General features: G+C 42.8%; 1 protein-coding gene across 2 annotated transcripts in view; it reads left to right on the top strand.

The window, feature by feature from the left end:
* Positions 1-17221, top strand: part of LOC139545721 (PHD finger protein 19-like) — a 33088-nt gene that overhangs the window by 2382 nt on the left and 13485 nt on the right. For both annotated transcript variants that reach the window (XM_071353789.1, XM_071353788.1), the window contains exons 4-12: positions 30-125; positions 1401-1495; positions 1758-1906; positions 2370-2465; positions 5541-5609; positions 10193-10313; positions 10429-10496; positions 10778-10924; positions 11106-11172. In XM_071353789.1, the coding sequence (XP_071209890.1) occupies positions 30-125; positions 1401-1495; positions 1758-1906; positions 2370-2465; positions 5541-5609; positions 10193-10313; positions 10429-10496; positions 10778-10924; positions 11106-11172 (908 nt within the window). The remainder of the gene's footprint in view (positions 1-29; positions 126-1400; positions 1496-1757; positions 1907-2369; positions 2466-5540; positions 5610-10192; positions 10314-10428; positions 10497-10777; positions 10925-11105; positions 11173-17221) is intronic.

Here is a 17221-nt window from a genome sequence, read left to right as displayed (position 1 = left end):
ATGCTATTCTTCTCTCCCAAAACATGCAGCTGGAGTTCCGGGGGAGGAACCCAAATGCTCGGTTTGTTCTGAAATGGTGCTGGTGTCTGACAATGAGATCCTGATATGTGGGAAATGTGGAATAGGTGAGTCACTGTAGAGTAATGTATAGTCTGACACTTCAACATTAAAACATAAGTGGTGAAGTTCCCCTTTAAAGGAGGGTGTGGCTACAACCATCTTTCTTGCCCTGATATAGCCTACAAGAGGATGTTGGTTCTTTACAAGCCATGGTTAAGTGGGAGGAGATCGCATTGCTTATTGCATACAGGGTTCTGTATGCTTCTATATTTACTTCCACAACTTTATGTTTAACTCTTTTAATTATTTAACACTCACTCTAAAAGCATAAACTGTATCTTTGAACTGTGGTAAATGGACTGGAACAACATACAGAACTTAAGATGGGGACAATGTGTCCAACTTGATGAAAAGTATCCTAACTGCATCAAGTTATCTTCTACAGTTCAGTTAAAGTGGAACTGAACATTTTCAAGTTGGACAAGGCGAGTGTACAGCAAGCCTCTGTGACTCATAACATCATTTACTGAAGCCTGTGTACGTTAAACTAAGTACTTTCCATGGAGGTCTGTCTTATAGAGACCGGTCCCATTTGCAGTCTACGATTTGCAGGTCCTGTCTTCAGGCTGTGGTCTCTCGTTGGTTCGGTTTTTACATGGCACTTAATTCAAGTCATTGGGAGAATCTCAATTTCATCCTCTCTCCTCGCCTCCTTCTGAAAACCCATTGAAGGAGAATGTCAGAGGGGAGGGACCTCTGGCTTTCTCATCAAATGGGTTTAGAGAAGGGGAGAGGAGAGGACGCGAGGAGTATGTTATTGAGATTCTCCCATTGATTGCTTTGGGAGTCCACTCCTTCTGGCTTCCACTAACATTTGCTGATCATGGGATTAAAAGCTTCTAGTTGGTTGGGTGCCACCTTCAGATAAACATAACACATTGATGTGGCTGAAAGTGCGGCCGGCAGTAGCACTTTCATTAATCCATTCATTTATTTCTATTGGGTTTGAGATGATACAAGGCAAGCGATATTTTTCAAATATTTAACCTTTATTTAACTAGGCAAGTCAGTTAAGAACAATTTTTTATTTACAATGACAGCCTACCCCGGCTAAACCCTAACCCGGACGACGCTGGGCCAATTGTGCGCCGCCATATGGGACTCCCAATCACGGCCGGTTGTGATACAGCCTGGAATCGAACCAGGGTCTGTAGTGATGCCTCTAGCACTGAGATGCAGTGCCTTAGACTGCTCCGCCACTTTGGAGTTCCGGGGGGAGGAACCCAAATGCTCGGTTTGTTCTGAAATGGTCTTGGTCCTCTTGTTTTTGTTTTTTCCAGGTTACCACCAGCAGTGCCACCTGCCAGAGGTGGAGAGCTCAATGGATTTGTCACCATGGTTTTGCAGGAGGTGCATCTTTGCTTTAGCTGTGCGGGTGAGTATTATTGATAGAACAACCTGCTCAAGGAAAACAAAAATGACTAATATAATGTATAATATGACTGTTTATCTAGGGTCTTGTTCAGTAGTGAGAAAACGTTTTGGAAAAGGAGTGCAATGGAGAGGCACTATCTAAACACGTCCTATAAGAAAACACATTTTTGTTTTCTGTTATAAAACATTTCGCTATGATGTGTCCTACAGATCACTGTCCTATTGCCGAACCATGTTGACGTGGCTGTTTCTTCTCTTCACAGAAAGGGGGAGCTCTCAAAAAGGGCGCTATAGCAAAAGCACTGCAGGCCATGAAGCAGGTGCTTACCTACAACCCAGAAGAGCTGGAGTGGGATTCTCAGCACCGCACAAATCACCAACAGTGTTATTGCTACTGTGGAGGACCTGGAGAGTGAGCGTGCTGGCTAGACACACTGTAGCATAGCATTTACATATCCACACTTTTAAAATCCATTAGCAGGTTTTGTGACTCAATGAAGGCACAGCAGCTGTATTTGATTCAGATGTGCACAGCAGCTGTATTTGTTTGATGGGCACAGCAGCTGTATTTGATTCAGATGGCCACAGCAGCTGTATTTGATTCAGATGGCCACAGCAGCTGTATTTGATTCAGATGGCCACAGCAGCTGTATTTGATTCAGATGGCCACAGCAGCTCTATTTGATTCAGATGGCCACAGCAGCTGTATTTGATTCAGATGGCCACAGCAGCTGTATTTGATTCAGATGGCCACAGCAGCTGTATTTGATTCAGATGGCCACAGCAGCTCTATTTGATTCAGAAAGATGCCTCTTAGCACTCTGTTGCTCATTTAGTGACTACTACTTTTCACTAAATGGCTGCTCTCCACCCAGGTGGTACTTGAAGATGCTGCAGTGTTTTCGATGTCAACAGTGGTTCCATGAGGCCTGTATCCAGTGTCTACAGGAGTCCATGATGTTTGGAGATAGGTGCGTAACATTGTTATCAAACAGGTTTTATTCTCACGGACCGGTAGGGCTGGGCGATATGGCCTAAAAATCATATCTAGATTTTTTTCAATGTCATGGGGGATTTACGATATACTGTATATTTTGATTTTTTAAAATGTTTTCCCTGAATAAGCCTTGTACAATAAGGGAAAGGGTGATACCTAGTCAGTTGTACAACTGAAACCCAACCCCTCTGAATCAGTGAGGTGCGAGGGGGGCTGCTTTAATCGACATCCACGTAAAGGTCAATACACTGCATGTAAAATTCTACCTAGGCTAACTATAAGCCTTCCACAACCATAAAACCCATTAATAATTATTTTATCAAAATAGTTTAACCTGCTTTTTTACAGTAATCACTGATCTGGCTTTCAAGTCTGTCTATGAAAATGCAATTTTTGAAGAAAATGTAACCAGAATCATGCACATGCACTAATAATGACCAACTTCTAGTAGTAGGCACATGCTAGTGAGTAGCCAGCTCATATTTCAAGTCTAGCCAACTTGGATCTATTTGCTTGCTAAAAAGAGAGAAACTGTTATGAATACACCCTCCTGTCCTTCTCAAACTGTTTGAACATCATAGCCTGTGCACAGTGCACACGGCACAGAAGGAGCGAAGGAGACGAGACCAGAAAGACATAAAACGCTCATGAAAACAAACAGAAAAACGTGATTCTTGTGATGCAGGCATTTGGAACATCGCGCTATAACATAAATTATAATTAATCAAATTGATATACAGTGCATTAGGAAAGTATTCAGACCTCTTGACTTTTTCCAAATGTAACGTTACAGCCTTATTCTAAGATGTATCAAATGAATGTTTTGCCTCAATCTACACACAATACAATACATATGACAAAGCGAAAACGTGTTTAGACATTTTTGCAAATGTATTAAAAATGAAAACAGAAATACCTTATTTACATAAGTATTCAGACCCTTTGCTATGGGCCTCGAAATTGACCTCGGGTGCATCCTGTTTCCATTGATCATCCTTGATGCTTCTACAACTTGATTGGAGTCCGCCTGTCCGTAGAGCTCCGAGACAGGATTGTGTCAAGGCACAGATCTGGGGAAGGGTACTCAAAATATTTCTGCAGCATTAAAGGTCCCCAAGATCACAGTGGCCTCCATCATTCTTACATTGAAGAAGTTTGGAACCACCAAGACTGGCCAAACTGAGCAATCGGGGGATAAGGGCCTTGTTCAGTGAGAGCTCAAGAACCCAATGGTCACTCTGACAGAGCTCCAGAGTTCCTCTGTGGAGATGGGAGAACCTTCCAGTGGGACAAGCATCTCTGCAGCACTCCACCAATCAGGCCTTTTTGTGGTAGACTGGCCAGACGGAAGCCACTCCTCAGTAAAAGCCACATGACAGCCCGCTTGGAGTTTGCCAAAATGCACCTAAAGGACTCTCGGATCATGAGAAACAAGATTATCTGGTCTGATGAAGCCAAGATTGAACTCTTTGGCCTGAATGCCAAGCGTCACATCTGGAGGAAACCAGGCACCGCTCATCACCTGGCCAATACCGTCTCTATGGTGAAGTATGGTGGTGGCAGCATCATGCTGTGGGGATGCTTTTCAGTGGCAGAGAGACTAGTCAAGATCGAGGGGAAAATGACTGGCGCAAAGTACAGAGAGATCCTTGATGAAAATCAATCAATTACATTTATTTATAAAGCCCTTCTTACCTCAGCTGATGTCAAAAAGTGCAGAACAGAAACCCAGAGCGCTCAGGACCTCAGACTGGGGCCATGGTTCACCATTCAACAGGACAACGACCCTGTTGCAAAATAAATGTTGAAATCCTTGTTATTCAATTACTGCACCCACACTGCTCGCGTGCGCCAACGAGCGTCTGCGACGCCAAGGGCTAAAATAGAAGTAATTCCTATTTTTGACGCAGATTGCGCTGAAAGTCCTGCCTCTCCCATCTCCTCATTGGTTTATAGAAGCAGGTACCCACGTGCCATCTCCTCATTGGTTATACCCACGTGGGTGATTGAAAGACGAACTTTGTTGCCGGTTGTCGTGGTAATACAATGATAGTTTAGATGCGATCACCATATAAGTTCAAAGATGAAAAAGCCTGGAAGGAGGAGAGGTGACTAGAAACGATTCGGTTGGGCGTTTTATGTGTGGATTAATTGTCGGAGTAGAGGTCCTTGTGCATTTCAGGTAAAATAACAACTCAATGTTTATATCCCAGGACAAATTAGCTAGCAACAGCAAGCTAGCTAAATAGGACAAATTAACGTTAGCTAGCAAGTGCAAAGCTAACTAGCTAAATTGCCATACATGTTTTATGCTTTTCGACCTGTCCCCAAATTAATGTCATTGGTTCAGAGTTTGTTTAAATATTTTAACCTGCGTGTCATGATCACGTTTGGTGTAGGGGGACAAAATAAATGTATGCACGATAGCGCACGCGCGCAGCTGGTTTGGGTTCCGTGTAAGCACACAGCCAAGACAACGCATAAGTGACTTTGGGACAAGTCTCAATGTCCTTGAGTGGCCCAGCCAGAGCCTGGACTTGAACCCGATCGAACATCTGTAGAGACCTGAAAATAGCTGTGCAGTGTTGCTCCCCATCCAACCTAGCAGAGCTTGAGAGGATCTGCAGAGAGATATGGGAGAAACTCCCCAAATACTGTTGTGCCAAGCTTGTAGCTTCATACCCAAGAAGACTTTAGGCTGTAATCGATGCTAAAAGTGCTTCAACAACGTACTGAGTAAAAGGTCTGAATATTTCTTTTTTGTTGTTGAATAAATTAGCTAAAAATGTCTAAACAGTTTTTGCTTTGTCATTATGGGGTATTGTGTGTTGATTGATGAGGGTACTCCGAATGCACTGTAATGCTCAGCCCTATGGTCAGAGCAAATCCTGGGAAGTCAGGGGAAATAATTGTCTTGGAAGTCATAAGACATATCATGGAAGTTGAAGGTGTAGCCAGATGACCGAGGGACAATATTGATTTTGATTTCCCCTAGAGGCATGTGACCTGTGCTTTCTCCTCCTCTGATCTCTCTTCCTTTCTCTTTCAGGTTTTACTTGTTCATCTGTTCCGTGTGTAATAAAGGACTGGAGTACATTAAGCGCCTGACTCTCCGATGGTAAATGGCTACTATTATTTTCCTACCTACCTCTGAGGCTCACTCAGGGGTACTTTAAGAATACAAAAGGCATTTGTTTCGTATAGTGCAGGATGTATGCAGGTGGAGGATGTATGTAATGTATGCAATGATTGTGCTCTTGTGCGCATAATGTTGTAGGGATAGATAAAGTCGTACAGTATTGCACTGTATTGGTGTTAATACACATAGTGGTACTGTGAACGCTTCAGGCAGCACAATAGCTCTGATTTAAGAGGACTACATTTACACCTCTCTCTAAACCCAATTTCCTATCTGCTAACCCAGAGGGATGTATAATTGAGAATTCCATTTATGAAGATGATGAAATACATTGTCATACTCATACCTTATTATCTGATATGCACCTTATACTTGTGAATGCTGCAGGTGAGGGTTCCACACTCATTAATTGCTATCAGCTCTAGATACATTACAATCAGTTCAGCTTTAGATTTTCAGGCCTTCAAGGAATTATGCGTGATTTATTTTTATTTGTTTATATATATATATATTTGCGGTTTTGAGATTTTGCATGGCAATATTGTCCAATTTGTCAAAAATATGGTTTGATTCGACCATATTATGTAGGGATGTACCGATTCACCGATACGCATTGGCCCCGATTCAAATATGTAAGCTGCGAGTGCAATGGTCCGCGGGAACCCAAACCGATCCAAATGAAGCATGCATCAGTAAGAAAACCAAACATTACAAATCGGCAGTTCACTAATGTTTATTACTCATATAATTGTTTTCTGCCTTATTCCAAAAATACACTACATGCCCAAAAGTAGGTGGACACCCTTTAAAATTAGTGTATACAGCTATTTCAGCCACACCCGCTGCTGACAGGTGTATAAAATTGAGCACACAGCCATGCAATCTCCATAGACAAATATTGGCAGTAGAATGGCCCCAGGGCCGCCCCCAGGTGGTGAGGGTAGGTAACAACATCTCCACCCCGCTGATCCTCAACACTGGGGCCCCACAAGGGTGCGTTCTGAGCCCTCTCCTGTACTCCCTGTTCACCCACGACTGCGTGGCCATGCACGCCTCCAACTCAATCATCAAGTTTGCGGATGACACTACAGTGGTAGGCTTGATTACCAACAACGACGAGACAGCCTACAGGGAGGAGGTGAGGGCCCTCGGAGTGTGGTGTCAGGAAAATAACCTCACACTCAACGTCAACAAAACAAAGGAGATGATTGTGGACTTCAGGAAACAGCAGAGGGAGCACCCCCCTATCCACATCGACGGGTCAGTAGTGGAGAAGGTGGAAAGTTTTAAGTTCCTCGGTGTACACATCACGGACAAACTGAATTGGTCCACCCACACAGACAGCGTCGTGAAGAAGGCGCAGCAGCGCCTCTTCAACCTCAGGAGGCTGAAGAAATTCGGCTTGTCACCAAAAGCACTCACAAACTTCTACAGATGCACAATCGAGAGCATCCTGTCGGGCTGTATCACCGCCTGGTACGGCAACTGCTCCGCCCACAACCGTAAGGCTCTCCAGAGGGTAGTGAGGTCTGCAGAACGCATCACCGGGGGCAAACTACCTGCCCTCCAGGACACCTACACCACCCGATGTCACAGGAAGGCCATAAAGATCATCAAGGACAACAACCACCCAAGCCACTGCCTGTTCACCCCGCTATCATCCAGAAGGCGAGGTCAGTACAGGTGCATCAAAGCAGGGACCGAGAGACTGAAAAACAGCTTCTATCTCAAGGCCATCAGACTGTTAAACAGCCACCACTAACATTTAGCGGCCGCTGCCAACATACTGACTCAACTCCAGCCACTTAAAAATGGGAATTGATGGAAATTATGTAAAAATGTACCACTAGCCACTTTAAACAATGCCACTTAATATAATGTTTACATACCCTACATTACCCATCTCATATGTATATACTGTACTCTATATCATCTACTGCATCTTGCCATCTTTATGTAATACATGTACCACTAGCCACTTTAAACTATGCCACTTTATGTTTACATACCCTACAGTACTCATCTCATATGTATATACCGTACTCTATACCATCTACTGCATCTTGCCTATGCCGTTCTGTACCACCACTCATTCATATATCTTTATGTACATATTCTCTATCCCTTTACACTTGTGTGTGTACAAGGTAGTAGTTGTGGAATTGTTAGGTTAGATTACTTGTTGGTTATTACTGCATTGTCGGAACTAGAAGCACAAGCATTTCGCTACACTCGCATTAACATCTGCTAACCATGTGTATGTGACTAATAAAATTTGATTTGATTTGATACTGAAGTGACTTTCAACGTGGCACTGTCATAGGATGCCACCTTTCCAGCAAGTCAATTCATAAAATGTATGCCCTGCTAGAGATGCCCCGGTCAACTGTAAGTGCTATTATTGTGAAGTGGAAACGTCTAGGAGCAACAACAGCTCAGCTGCAAAGTGGTAGGCCACACCAGCTCACAGAACGGGACCGCAGAGTGCTGAAGCACGTAGCGCGTAAAAATCATGTGCGAGTTCCAAGCTGCCTCTGGAAGCAACGTCAGCATAAGAACTGTTCGTCGGGAGCTTCATGAAATAGGTTTCCGTGGCCAAGCAGCCGCACACAAGCCTACGATCACCATGTGCAATGCCAAGCGTCGGCTGGAGTGATGTAAGGCTTGCCGCCATTGGACTCTGGAGCAGTGGAAACGCGTTCTCTGGAGTGATAAATCACGCTTCACCATCTGGCAGTCCGATGGAAGAATCTGGGTTTTGCGGATGCCAAGAGAACGCTACCTGCCCAAATGCATAGTGCCAACTGTAAAATTTGGTGGAGGAGGATTAATGGTCTGGGGCTGTTTTTCATGGTTCGCCTAGGCCCCTTAGTTCCAGTGAAGGGAAATCTTAAAACGACATTCTAGATGATTCTGTGCTTCCAACTTTGTGGCAACAGTTTGGGGAAAACCCTTTCTTGTTTCAGCGAGGTTCATACAGAAATAGTTTGTTGATCGGTGTGGCCACTAGAGATTGCATCATCTGTGGATCTGTTTGGGCGGTATGCAAATTGGAGTGGGTCCAGGGTTTCTAGGATAATGTTGTTGATGTGAGCCATGACCAGCCTTTCAAAGCACTTCATGGCTACAGACATGAAGGCTACGGGTCGGTAGTCATTTAGGAATGTTACCTTAGTTTTCTTGGCCACAGGGCTTAAAACATGTTGCTATTACAGCAGTACCAGTACATGTCCTGGTAATCCGTCTCTCCCTGCGGCCTTGTGAATGTTGACCTGTTTAAAGGTCTTACTCACATCGACTGCGGAGAGCATGATCACGGAACAGCTGGTGCTCTCATGCATGTTTCAGTGTTATTTGCCTAGAAGCAAGCATAGAAGTAGTTTAGCTCGTCTGGTAGGCTCGTGTCACTGGGCAGCTCTCGGCTGTGCTTCCCCTTGTAGTCTGTAATGGTTTGCAAGCCCTGCCACATCCGACAAGCGTCTGAGCCGGTGTAATACGATTCGGTTTTAGTCCTGTATTGATGCTTTGCCTGTTTGATGGTTCGTCGGAGGGCATAGGGGGATTTCTTATATACGCTTCTGGGTTAGAGTCCCGCTCCTTGAAAGCGGCAGCTCTAGCCTTTAGCTCAGTGTGGATATTACCTGTAATCAATGGCTTCTGGTTAGGGTATGTACGTACGGTCACGGTCACTGTGGAGGCAACGTCATCAATGCACTTACCAATGACTGATGTGGTGTACTCCTCAATGCCATTGGAGGAATCCCGGAACATATTCCAGTCTGTGCTAGCTTAGCATCTGCTTCATCTGACCACTTTTTTATTTATCGAGTCACTAGTGCTTCCTGATTTAAAATGTGCTTGTAAGCTGGAATCAGGAGGATATAATTATGGTCAGATTTGCCAAATGGAAGGCGAGGGAGAGCTTTGTATGCGTCTTTGTGTGTGTCTGTGTGTGGATTAAAGGTGGTCCAGAGTTTTTTTCCCCCTCTGGTTGCTCATTTAACATACTGATAGATATTTGGTAAAAAGGATTTAAGTTTCCTTTTATTAAAGCCCCCGGCTATTAGGAGCGCCGCCTCTGGGTGAGCGTTTCCTTGTTTGCTTATGGCGGGAATACAGCTTATTCAATGCTGTCTAATTGCTGTGAAAAATACAGATGAAAACTTTCTAGGTAGATAGTGTGGTCTACAGCTTATCATGAGATACTCTACCTCAGGCAACCAATAACTCGAGACTTCCTTAGATATTGTGCACCAGCTGTTATTTACAAAAATACATAGTCCGCCGCTCCTTGTCTTACCAGACACTGCTGTTCTATCCTGCCAGTACAGCGTATAACCAGCCAGCTGTATGTCGATAGTGTCGTCATTCAGCCATGACTCCGTGAAGCATAAGATATTACAAGCCCTTGCATAATATGTGGAGAATTGTTGATTTGGCAAAAACAATTGCAATCGTTTTGATCCTGGAGTGACTGGTTTTTGTTGAACATGCGTGCCTTTTATCTCCTCTCATTTCATCTCTATTTTGAGCTCACTGATTGTCCCTGGTTTCTTATCCAGGGTGGACGTGGTGCACTTGGCACTTTACAACCTGGGAGTCCAGAGTAAGAAGAAGTACTTTGAGCTGGAGGAGATCCTTAACTTTGTCAGCATCAACTGGGAGCATTTCCATCTGGGAAAGGTTAGAACCACCAAATGAATTCCTTTCTGAATTCTGAGTAGGAATCCGGATAGGAAGTTGATTAATGCCATCTCAAGCCAATTGCATCAGACTAACATTTTGATATTCCCCACAGCTCTCCAATACTCCTCCAACAGAAAGAGGCCAATATCTCCTTGATGCTCTGAACAACTACAAGAGCAAGTAAGACATCTCTCTCCGTTGTATTCAGATAATGCATTATAAAACTACTATTTCATTGGAAATCCCATCAACAGCATATGCTGAATCTGCCAATGTAATTCTCATGTCCAGCTAACAATAATATAGTATGGCCGCCAACATTCAGTAAGTTGTTTACTTGTTGTTCTGGGTGATAAGAGTATTTGTTACAACAGACATGTTACTTGGCTGAAGGTTTATTTGTTGACATCACACCTCCTTTACCAGACCATGACCTTCTCATCCCCTCTGTATTTCTCCAGGTTTCTCTGTGGGAAGGAGATCAAGAAGAGGAAATGCATCTTCCGCCTGAGGACACGCGTTCCACCCAACCCTCCCTCCAAACTCTTTCCCGAGAGGGCCCAAAACGAGGGATGGAGAGGACGAAAGAAAGGCGCAGACAGGAACAGGTATTTCACGGCGTTGTGATATGCTGATATTTTGGTTTTCATGGGAAACGTGTATTTCAATGAGGCCTGTCTTGGCTCAGTCAGAAAGTGTTAATCAATGTTAAATGATGCTATAAGGCTGTGCCAAATTGTCACCCAATAATCATATTGTTTGGTCAGAAAGTGAAAGTTGTCTCTTTAGCTCTCTCCCGGCAGAGAAGAGGAGGAAGAAAAGGTCGAAATGGCTGCTGGAGGACGCCATTCCCAATGTAAGTTCTCGGATTGTCACAAGATCCTCCCTCATTCTCAAAACACCTCACGTCGAACCACTTTTCTGCTGTTTCACCCACCCTGAACGATCCAAACCCCTGCTTCTTTCACTCTTTCCCATCTCTGATGGTTATCAACGGGGCTGGAATCCCTCCCTTTCTCCATTTGTCTGTGTTTTTCTTTTTTCTTTCCCTCTGACCACTGTCCGTCTTCTAAAAGTCTGTCTTCTGTCCACCATGTCCCATGAAGAACCTTGTGTGTCATTGCCCTCATCACTGTCTCTCTCCACAGTTCTACTCAAAAGGGGATTACAGTTGGCCTTTGAGGCATTTTACTGACAAATCCCCCTGAACAGAGCAGTGCATGTCTGGTCCCCAGGCATATTCATCTCAAACAACAGAACTCTGACATTTCCTAGTAATTAAGCTAATACTGCCACGCTGGAAGGAGGAAGGTGCACTGATTTGAAAATATAGACAAAGCGTATAGTAGGGTTCTCCAACTGGCAGCCCGCAGGCCAAGTAATTTTTATTTGGCCCCAAGTTTTCTGAGCAAAAAACTACTTATTATTATTATTATTATTATTTTTAATTGTTGGAAATAGACGAGTGACCACGTCACGAAAATCATGTGCACGCATCGATGTGGCCGGAAGGTGTGCGTTATGATTCCGAACAGTCCGATGGCTAGCAACAAATAAAAGAAGATTCCATGTGGGGAAGCGTAGGTGGCTCGTTTCAGCTCGTTGTATCTTGTTATTGATATTGTCTTGTTTTGACTGCTGTCATGTCTATGCTAATATGAAAAACATTCGCTAGCTAGCTAACCAACATCGTTAACTATGTATTTGAGAGACAAGTGCTCATTGTGCAAATGTATTTGTTTTCAATAAACATTTGGAGGCAAACTATAGTTGTCAACAGTCTAAGCTAACCCAGTCTGTTTTGCACGCATCGGTTTTGTTGCTATACAACCAACCCGTCTATAAAAAACTGTAAAAAGACCAGCAAATCAGCTCCAAATGTAAACAAGGTTTGAAATTAGGCTTTGGCGGTATCCAGATGTTATATCGTCATACTGTCCTTTTCTCATCCTGGGATTTATGGCATTATCATCATAGCACACGGGGGGGTGCTAAAAACGCAAGAAAAGCCCATCGGGCCTCTATTACCAGAATGCTAACAAAATTAGAATAAACTACTAGCAAAATCAGACGCTATTAGCTAAATGCTAAAAAAAAAACAGATACCTTATTTACGTAAGTATTCAGACCCTTTATTATGAGACTGGAAATTGAGCTCAGGTGCATCCTGTTTCCATTGATCATCCTTGAGATATTTCTACAACTTGATTGGAGTCAACCTGTGGTTAATTTAATTGATTGGACATGATTTGGAAAGGCACACACCTGTCTATATAAGGTCCCACAGTTGACAGTGCAAGAACCAAGCCCTGAGGTCGAAGGAATTGTCCGTAGAGCTCCAAGACAGGATTGTGTCGAGGCACAGATCTGGGGAAAGGTACCAAAAAATGTCTGCAGCATTGAAGGTCTCCGAGAACACAGTGGCTTCCATCATTTTTAAATGAAAGAAGTTTGGAGCCACAAAGACTCTTCCTAGAGCTGGCCGCCTGGCCAAACTGAACAATCGGGAGATGAGGGCCTTGGTCCTTTTTATGGTAGAGTGGCCAGACGGAAGCCACTCCTCAGTAAAAGGCACCTGACAGCCAGCTTGGAGGCACCTAAACAAGATTCTCCGGTCTAAAGAAACCAAGATTGAAGTCTTTGACCTGAATGCCAAGCGTCTGGAGGAAACCTGGTACCATCACTACGGTAAAGCATGGTAGTGGCAGCATCATGCTGTGGGGATGTTTTTTAGCGGCAGGGACTGGGAGACAAGTCAAGATCAAGGGAAAGATGAGCGGTGCAAAGTACAGAGAGATCCTTGATGAAAACCTGTTACAGAGCACTCAGGACCTCAGACTGGGGTGAAGGTTCACCTTCCAATAGAACAACGACCTTAAGCACACAGCCAAGACAACACAAGAGTGGCTTTGTGACAAGTCTCTGAATGTCCTCAAGTGGCCCAGCCAGAGCCCGGACTTGAACCCAATCAAACATTTCTAGAGAAACCCTGAAAATAGCTGTGCAGCGTTGCTCCCTATCCAACCTGACACAGCTTGAGAGGATCTGCAGATAAGAAACTCCCCAAATACATGTGTGCCAAGCTTGTAGCGTCATACCCAAGAAGACTCAAGGCTGTATTTGCTGTCAAAAGTGCTTCAACAAAGTACTGAGTAAAGGGTCTGAATACTTATGTAAATGTGATATTTCATAATAGTTTTCTTATCTGTTTTTGCTTTGTCATTATGGGGTATTTTGTGAAGATTGACTATTTAAACTATTTTATTATAACGTAAAAAAATCTGGAAAAAGTGAAGGGGTCTGAATACTTTCCGAATGCACTATAGGTTGGGAAGAGATTTTTCGATGTACCAATTCCATGGTTTATGAACTGATACACAAAACAACGCTGGATTCAAAACGTTGAGATTTTAAATCATTATACAAAATTATTGCAACCAGTAGAATGTTATATACAGTTGAAGTCGGAAGTTTACATACACTTAGGTTGGAGTCATTTAACCTTAATTTCCACCACTCCACAAATGTCTTGTTAACTTCTTAGTGATCCCTTCCTGCTCGAATCCCAGTAACGGGATTGATTTGACAACATCCAGTGAAATTGCAGTGCGCCAAATTCAAAAACAGAAATACTCATAATAAATATTCACAAAACATACATGTGTAATACATCAAAATAAAGCTTAACTTCTTGTTAATCCAGCCGCAGTGTCAGATTTCAAAAGGGCTTTACGGCGAAAGCAGACCATGCGACTATCTGAGGACAGTGCCCCGCATACCAACACATGAAAATCATATATCAACCAGGCAGGTGCTACACAAAAGTCAGAAATAACGATATAATTCATGCCTTACCTTTTGAAGATCTTCTTCTGTTGGCACTCCAAAATGTCCCAGAAACATCACAAATGGTCCTTTTGTTCGATAAAGTCCTTCTTTATATCCCCAAAATGTCAATTTATTTGGATCCTTTGATTCAGAAAATACACCGGTTCCAACTCGCCCAACATGACTACAAAGAATCTAATAAGTTACCTGTAAACTTGGTCCAAACATTTCAAACAACTTTCCTAATCGAACCTTAGGTATCCTAAAACGTAAATAATCGAATAAAATTGAAGACGGGATAAACTGTGTTCAATACCGGACAAAAACAAAGTGAAGCGCGTTCCAGGTGTGCGCACCAAAAGACTTGAGTCCACCTGGAGTGACACATGGAAAGAACAGGGCTACTTCTTCATTTCTAAAAAGAAAAACATCAACCAATTTCTAACGACTCTTGACATCTAGTGGAAGCCATAGGAACTGCAAGCAGATTCCTATTAAAAAGGTCTTACCATAGAAAACTAATGGAAAACAGATTGACCTAAAAAAAAAAATCCCTGGATGGATTGTGCTCAGGGTTTCGCCTGCCAAAACAGTTCTGTTATACTCACAGACATTATTCAAACAGTTTTAGAAACGTAAGAGTGTTTTCTATCCAAATCTATTAATGATTTGCATATCCTAGCTTCTGGGCCTGAGTAGCAGGCAGTTTACTTTGGGCATGCTTTTCATCCGGACGTGAAAATACTGCCACCTATCCCTAAGAATTTTTAACAAACTATAGTTTTGGCAAGTCGGTTAGGGCATCTGCTTTGTGAATAATCTGTTGTTTAACAATCGTGCAACAATTGTTTACAGAGAGATTATTTAACTTATAATTCACTGTATCACAATTCCAGTGGGTCAGAAGTTTACATGCACTAAGTTGACTGTGACTTTAAACAGCTTGGAAAATTCCAGAAAATGATGTCATAGGCTAACTGACATCATTTGAGTAAATTGGAGGTGTACCTGTGGATGTATTTCAAGGCCTACCTTCAAACTCAGTCCCTCTTTGCTTGACATCATGGGAAAATCAAAAGAAATCAGCCAAGAAATGAGAAACAAAATTGTAGACCTCCACAAGTCTGGTTCATCCTTGTCAGCAATTTCCAAACGCCTGATGGTGCCATGTTCATCTGTACAAACAATAGTACGCAAGTATAAACACCACCGGACCACGCAGCCGTCATACCGCTCAGGAAGGAGACGCGTTCTGTCTCCTAGAGATGAACGTACTTTGGTGGGAAAAGTGCAAATCAATCCCAGAACAACAGCAAAGGACCTTGTGAAGATGCTGGAGGAAACAGGTACAAAAGTATCTACATCCACAGTAAAACGAGTCCTATATCGACATAACCTGAAAGGCCTCTTAGCAAGGAAGAAGCCACTTCTCCAAAACCGTCATAAAAGCCAGACTACAGTTTGCAACTGCACATGGGGACAAAGATCGTACTTTTTGGAGAAATGTCCTCTTGTCTGATGAAACAAATAGAACTGTTTGGCCATGATGACCATCGTTATGTTTGGAGGAAAAAGGGGGAGGCTTACAAGCCGAAGAACACCATCCCAAATGTGAAGCACGGGGTGACAGCATCATGTTGTGGGGGTGCTTTGCTGCAGAAGGGACTGGTGCACTTCAGAAAATAGATGGCATCATGAGGCAGGACAATTATGTGGATATATTGAAGCAACATCTCAAGACATCAGTCAGGAAGTTAAAGCTTGGTCGCAAATGGGTCTTCCAAATGGACAATGATCCCAAGCATACTTCCAAGGTTGTGGCAAAATGGCTTAAGGACAACAAATTCAAGGTATTGGAGTGGCCATCACAAAGCCCTGACCTCAATCCCATAGAAAATTTGTGGGCAGAACTGAAAAAGCGTGACGTGAGCAAGGAGGCTGACAAACCTGACTCAGTTACACATCTCTGTCAGGAGGAATGGGCCCAAATTCACCCAACTTATTGTGGGAAGCTTGTGGAAGGCTACCCAAAAAGTTTGACCCAAGTTAAATAATTTAAAGGCAATGCTACCAAATACTAATTGAGTGTATGACCCATTGGGAATGTGATGAAATAAATTATTCATTCTTCTATTATTCTGACATTTCACAATCTTAAAATAAAGTGGTGATCCTAACTGACCTAAAACAGGGAATTTTTACTGGGATTGAATGTCAGGAATTGCGAAAAACTAAGTTTATACGTGGTGTATGTAAACTTCCGACTTCAACTCTATATGGGTACACAACCATCCCAGCTCTGCAGATTTAGCTGTGAATAGAGAATTATTAGATAATTTATTTTGGTACTGGCCATATTTAGCTGGTTTTTGGTCGACGCTTCAGGAATGGCTGAAGAATTGCAACATTTACCTGAATCTATCTCTGCAAATAGCACTGCTGGGTGATTTAAAAAAAATCATAGTCAATCGATCAATGATGTAATAATACTCTTAGGAAAATGTTGTATCTTTTAATTTACAATCTTTAGAAACTATGAGAATATACAGGTCCAGAATGTTTGTGAAACATCACAACACAGTTGGAAAATAAATGGCAAATAGAAATCAAAACTGGATGGTCTCAGAGATGAGTTCCCACATATGCTGAGCACTTGTTGGCTGCTTTTTCTTCACTCTGCGGTCCAACTCATCCCATATCAATTGGGTTGAGGTCGGGTGACTGGAGGCCAGGTCATCTGATGCAGCGCTCCATCACACTCCTTCTTGGTCAAATAGCCCTTATACAAAATAAAGGAAAACCCTTGAATGAGTAGGTGTGTCCAAACTTTTGACTGGTACTGTATATATATTTTATATATTTACAAAAAATATATATGGGAGATTGAAAATGACGCAGACAATTACATTGATGGAAGCCACAATCTATCTGCAATTTTAAAGCTGATCTACCCCTAAATACATTTAATTAATAACATTTTTTTTTTTTTTACTGTATTCACAGTATTGAAAAACTATCCCATGGATTTTTCCAAATACCCCGGTATACCGTCCAAGCCTATTTGAAATTATTGTTTT

The sequence above is a fragment of the Salvelinus alpinus genome, chromosome 19, assembly GCF_045679555.1.
Source record: "Salvelinus alpinus chromosome 19, SLU_Salpinus.1, whole genome shotgun sequence".
NCBI classification, from domain to species: domain Eukaryota; kingdom Metazoa; phylum Chordata; class Actinopteri; order Salmoniformes; family Salmonidae; genus Salvelinus; species Salvelinus alpinus.
The sequence above is the reverse complement of the archived record's forward strand: the minus strand, read 5'-3'. Positions and strand labels throughout refer to the sequence as shown.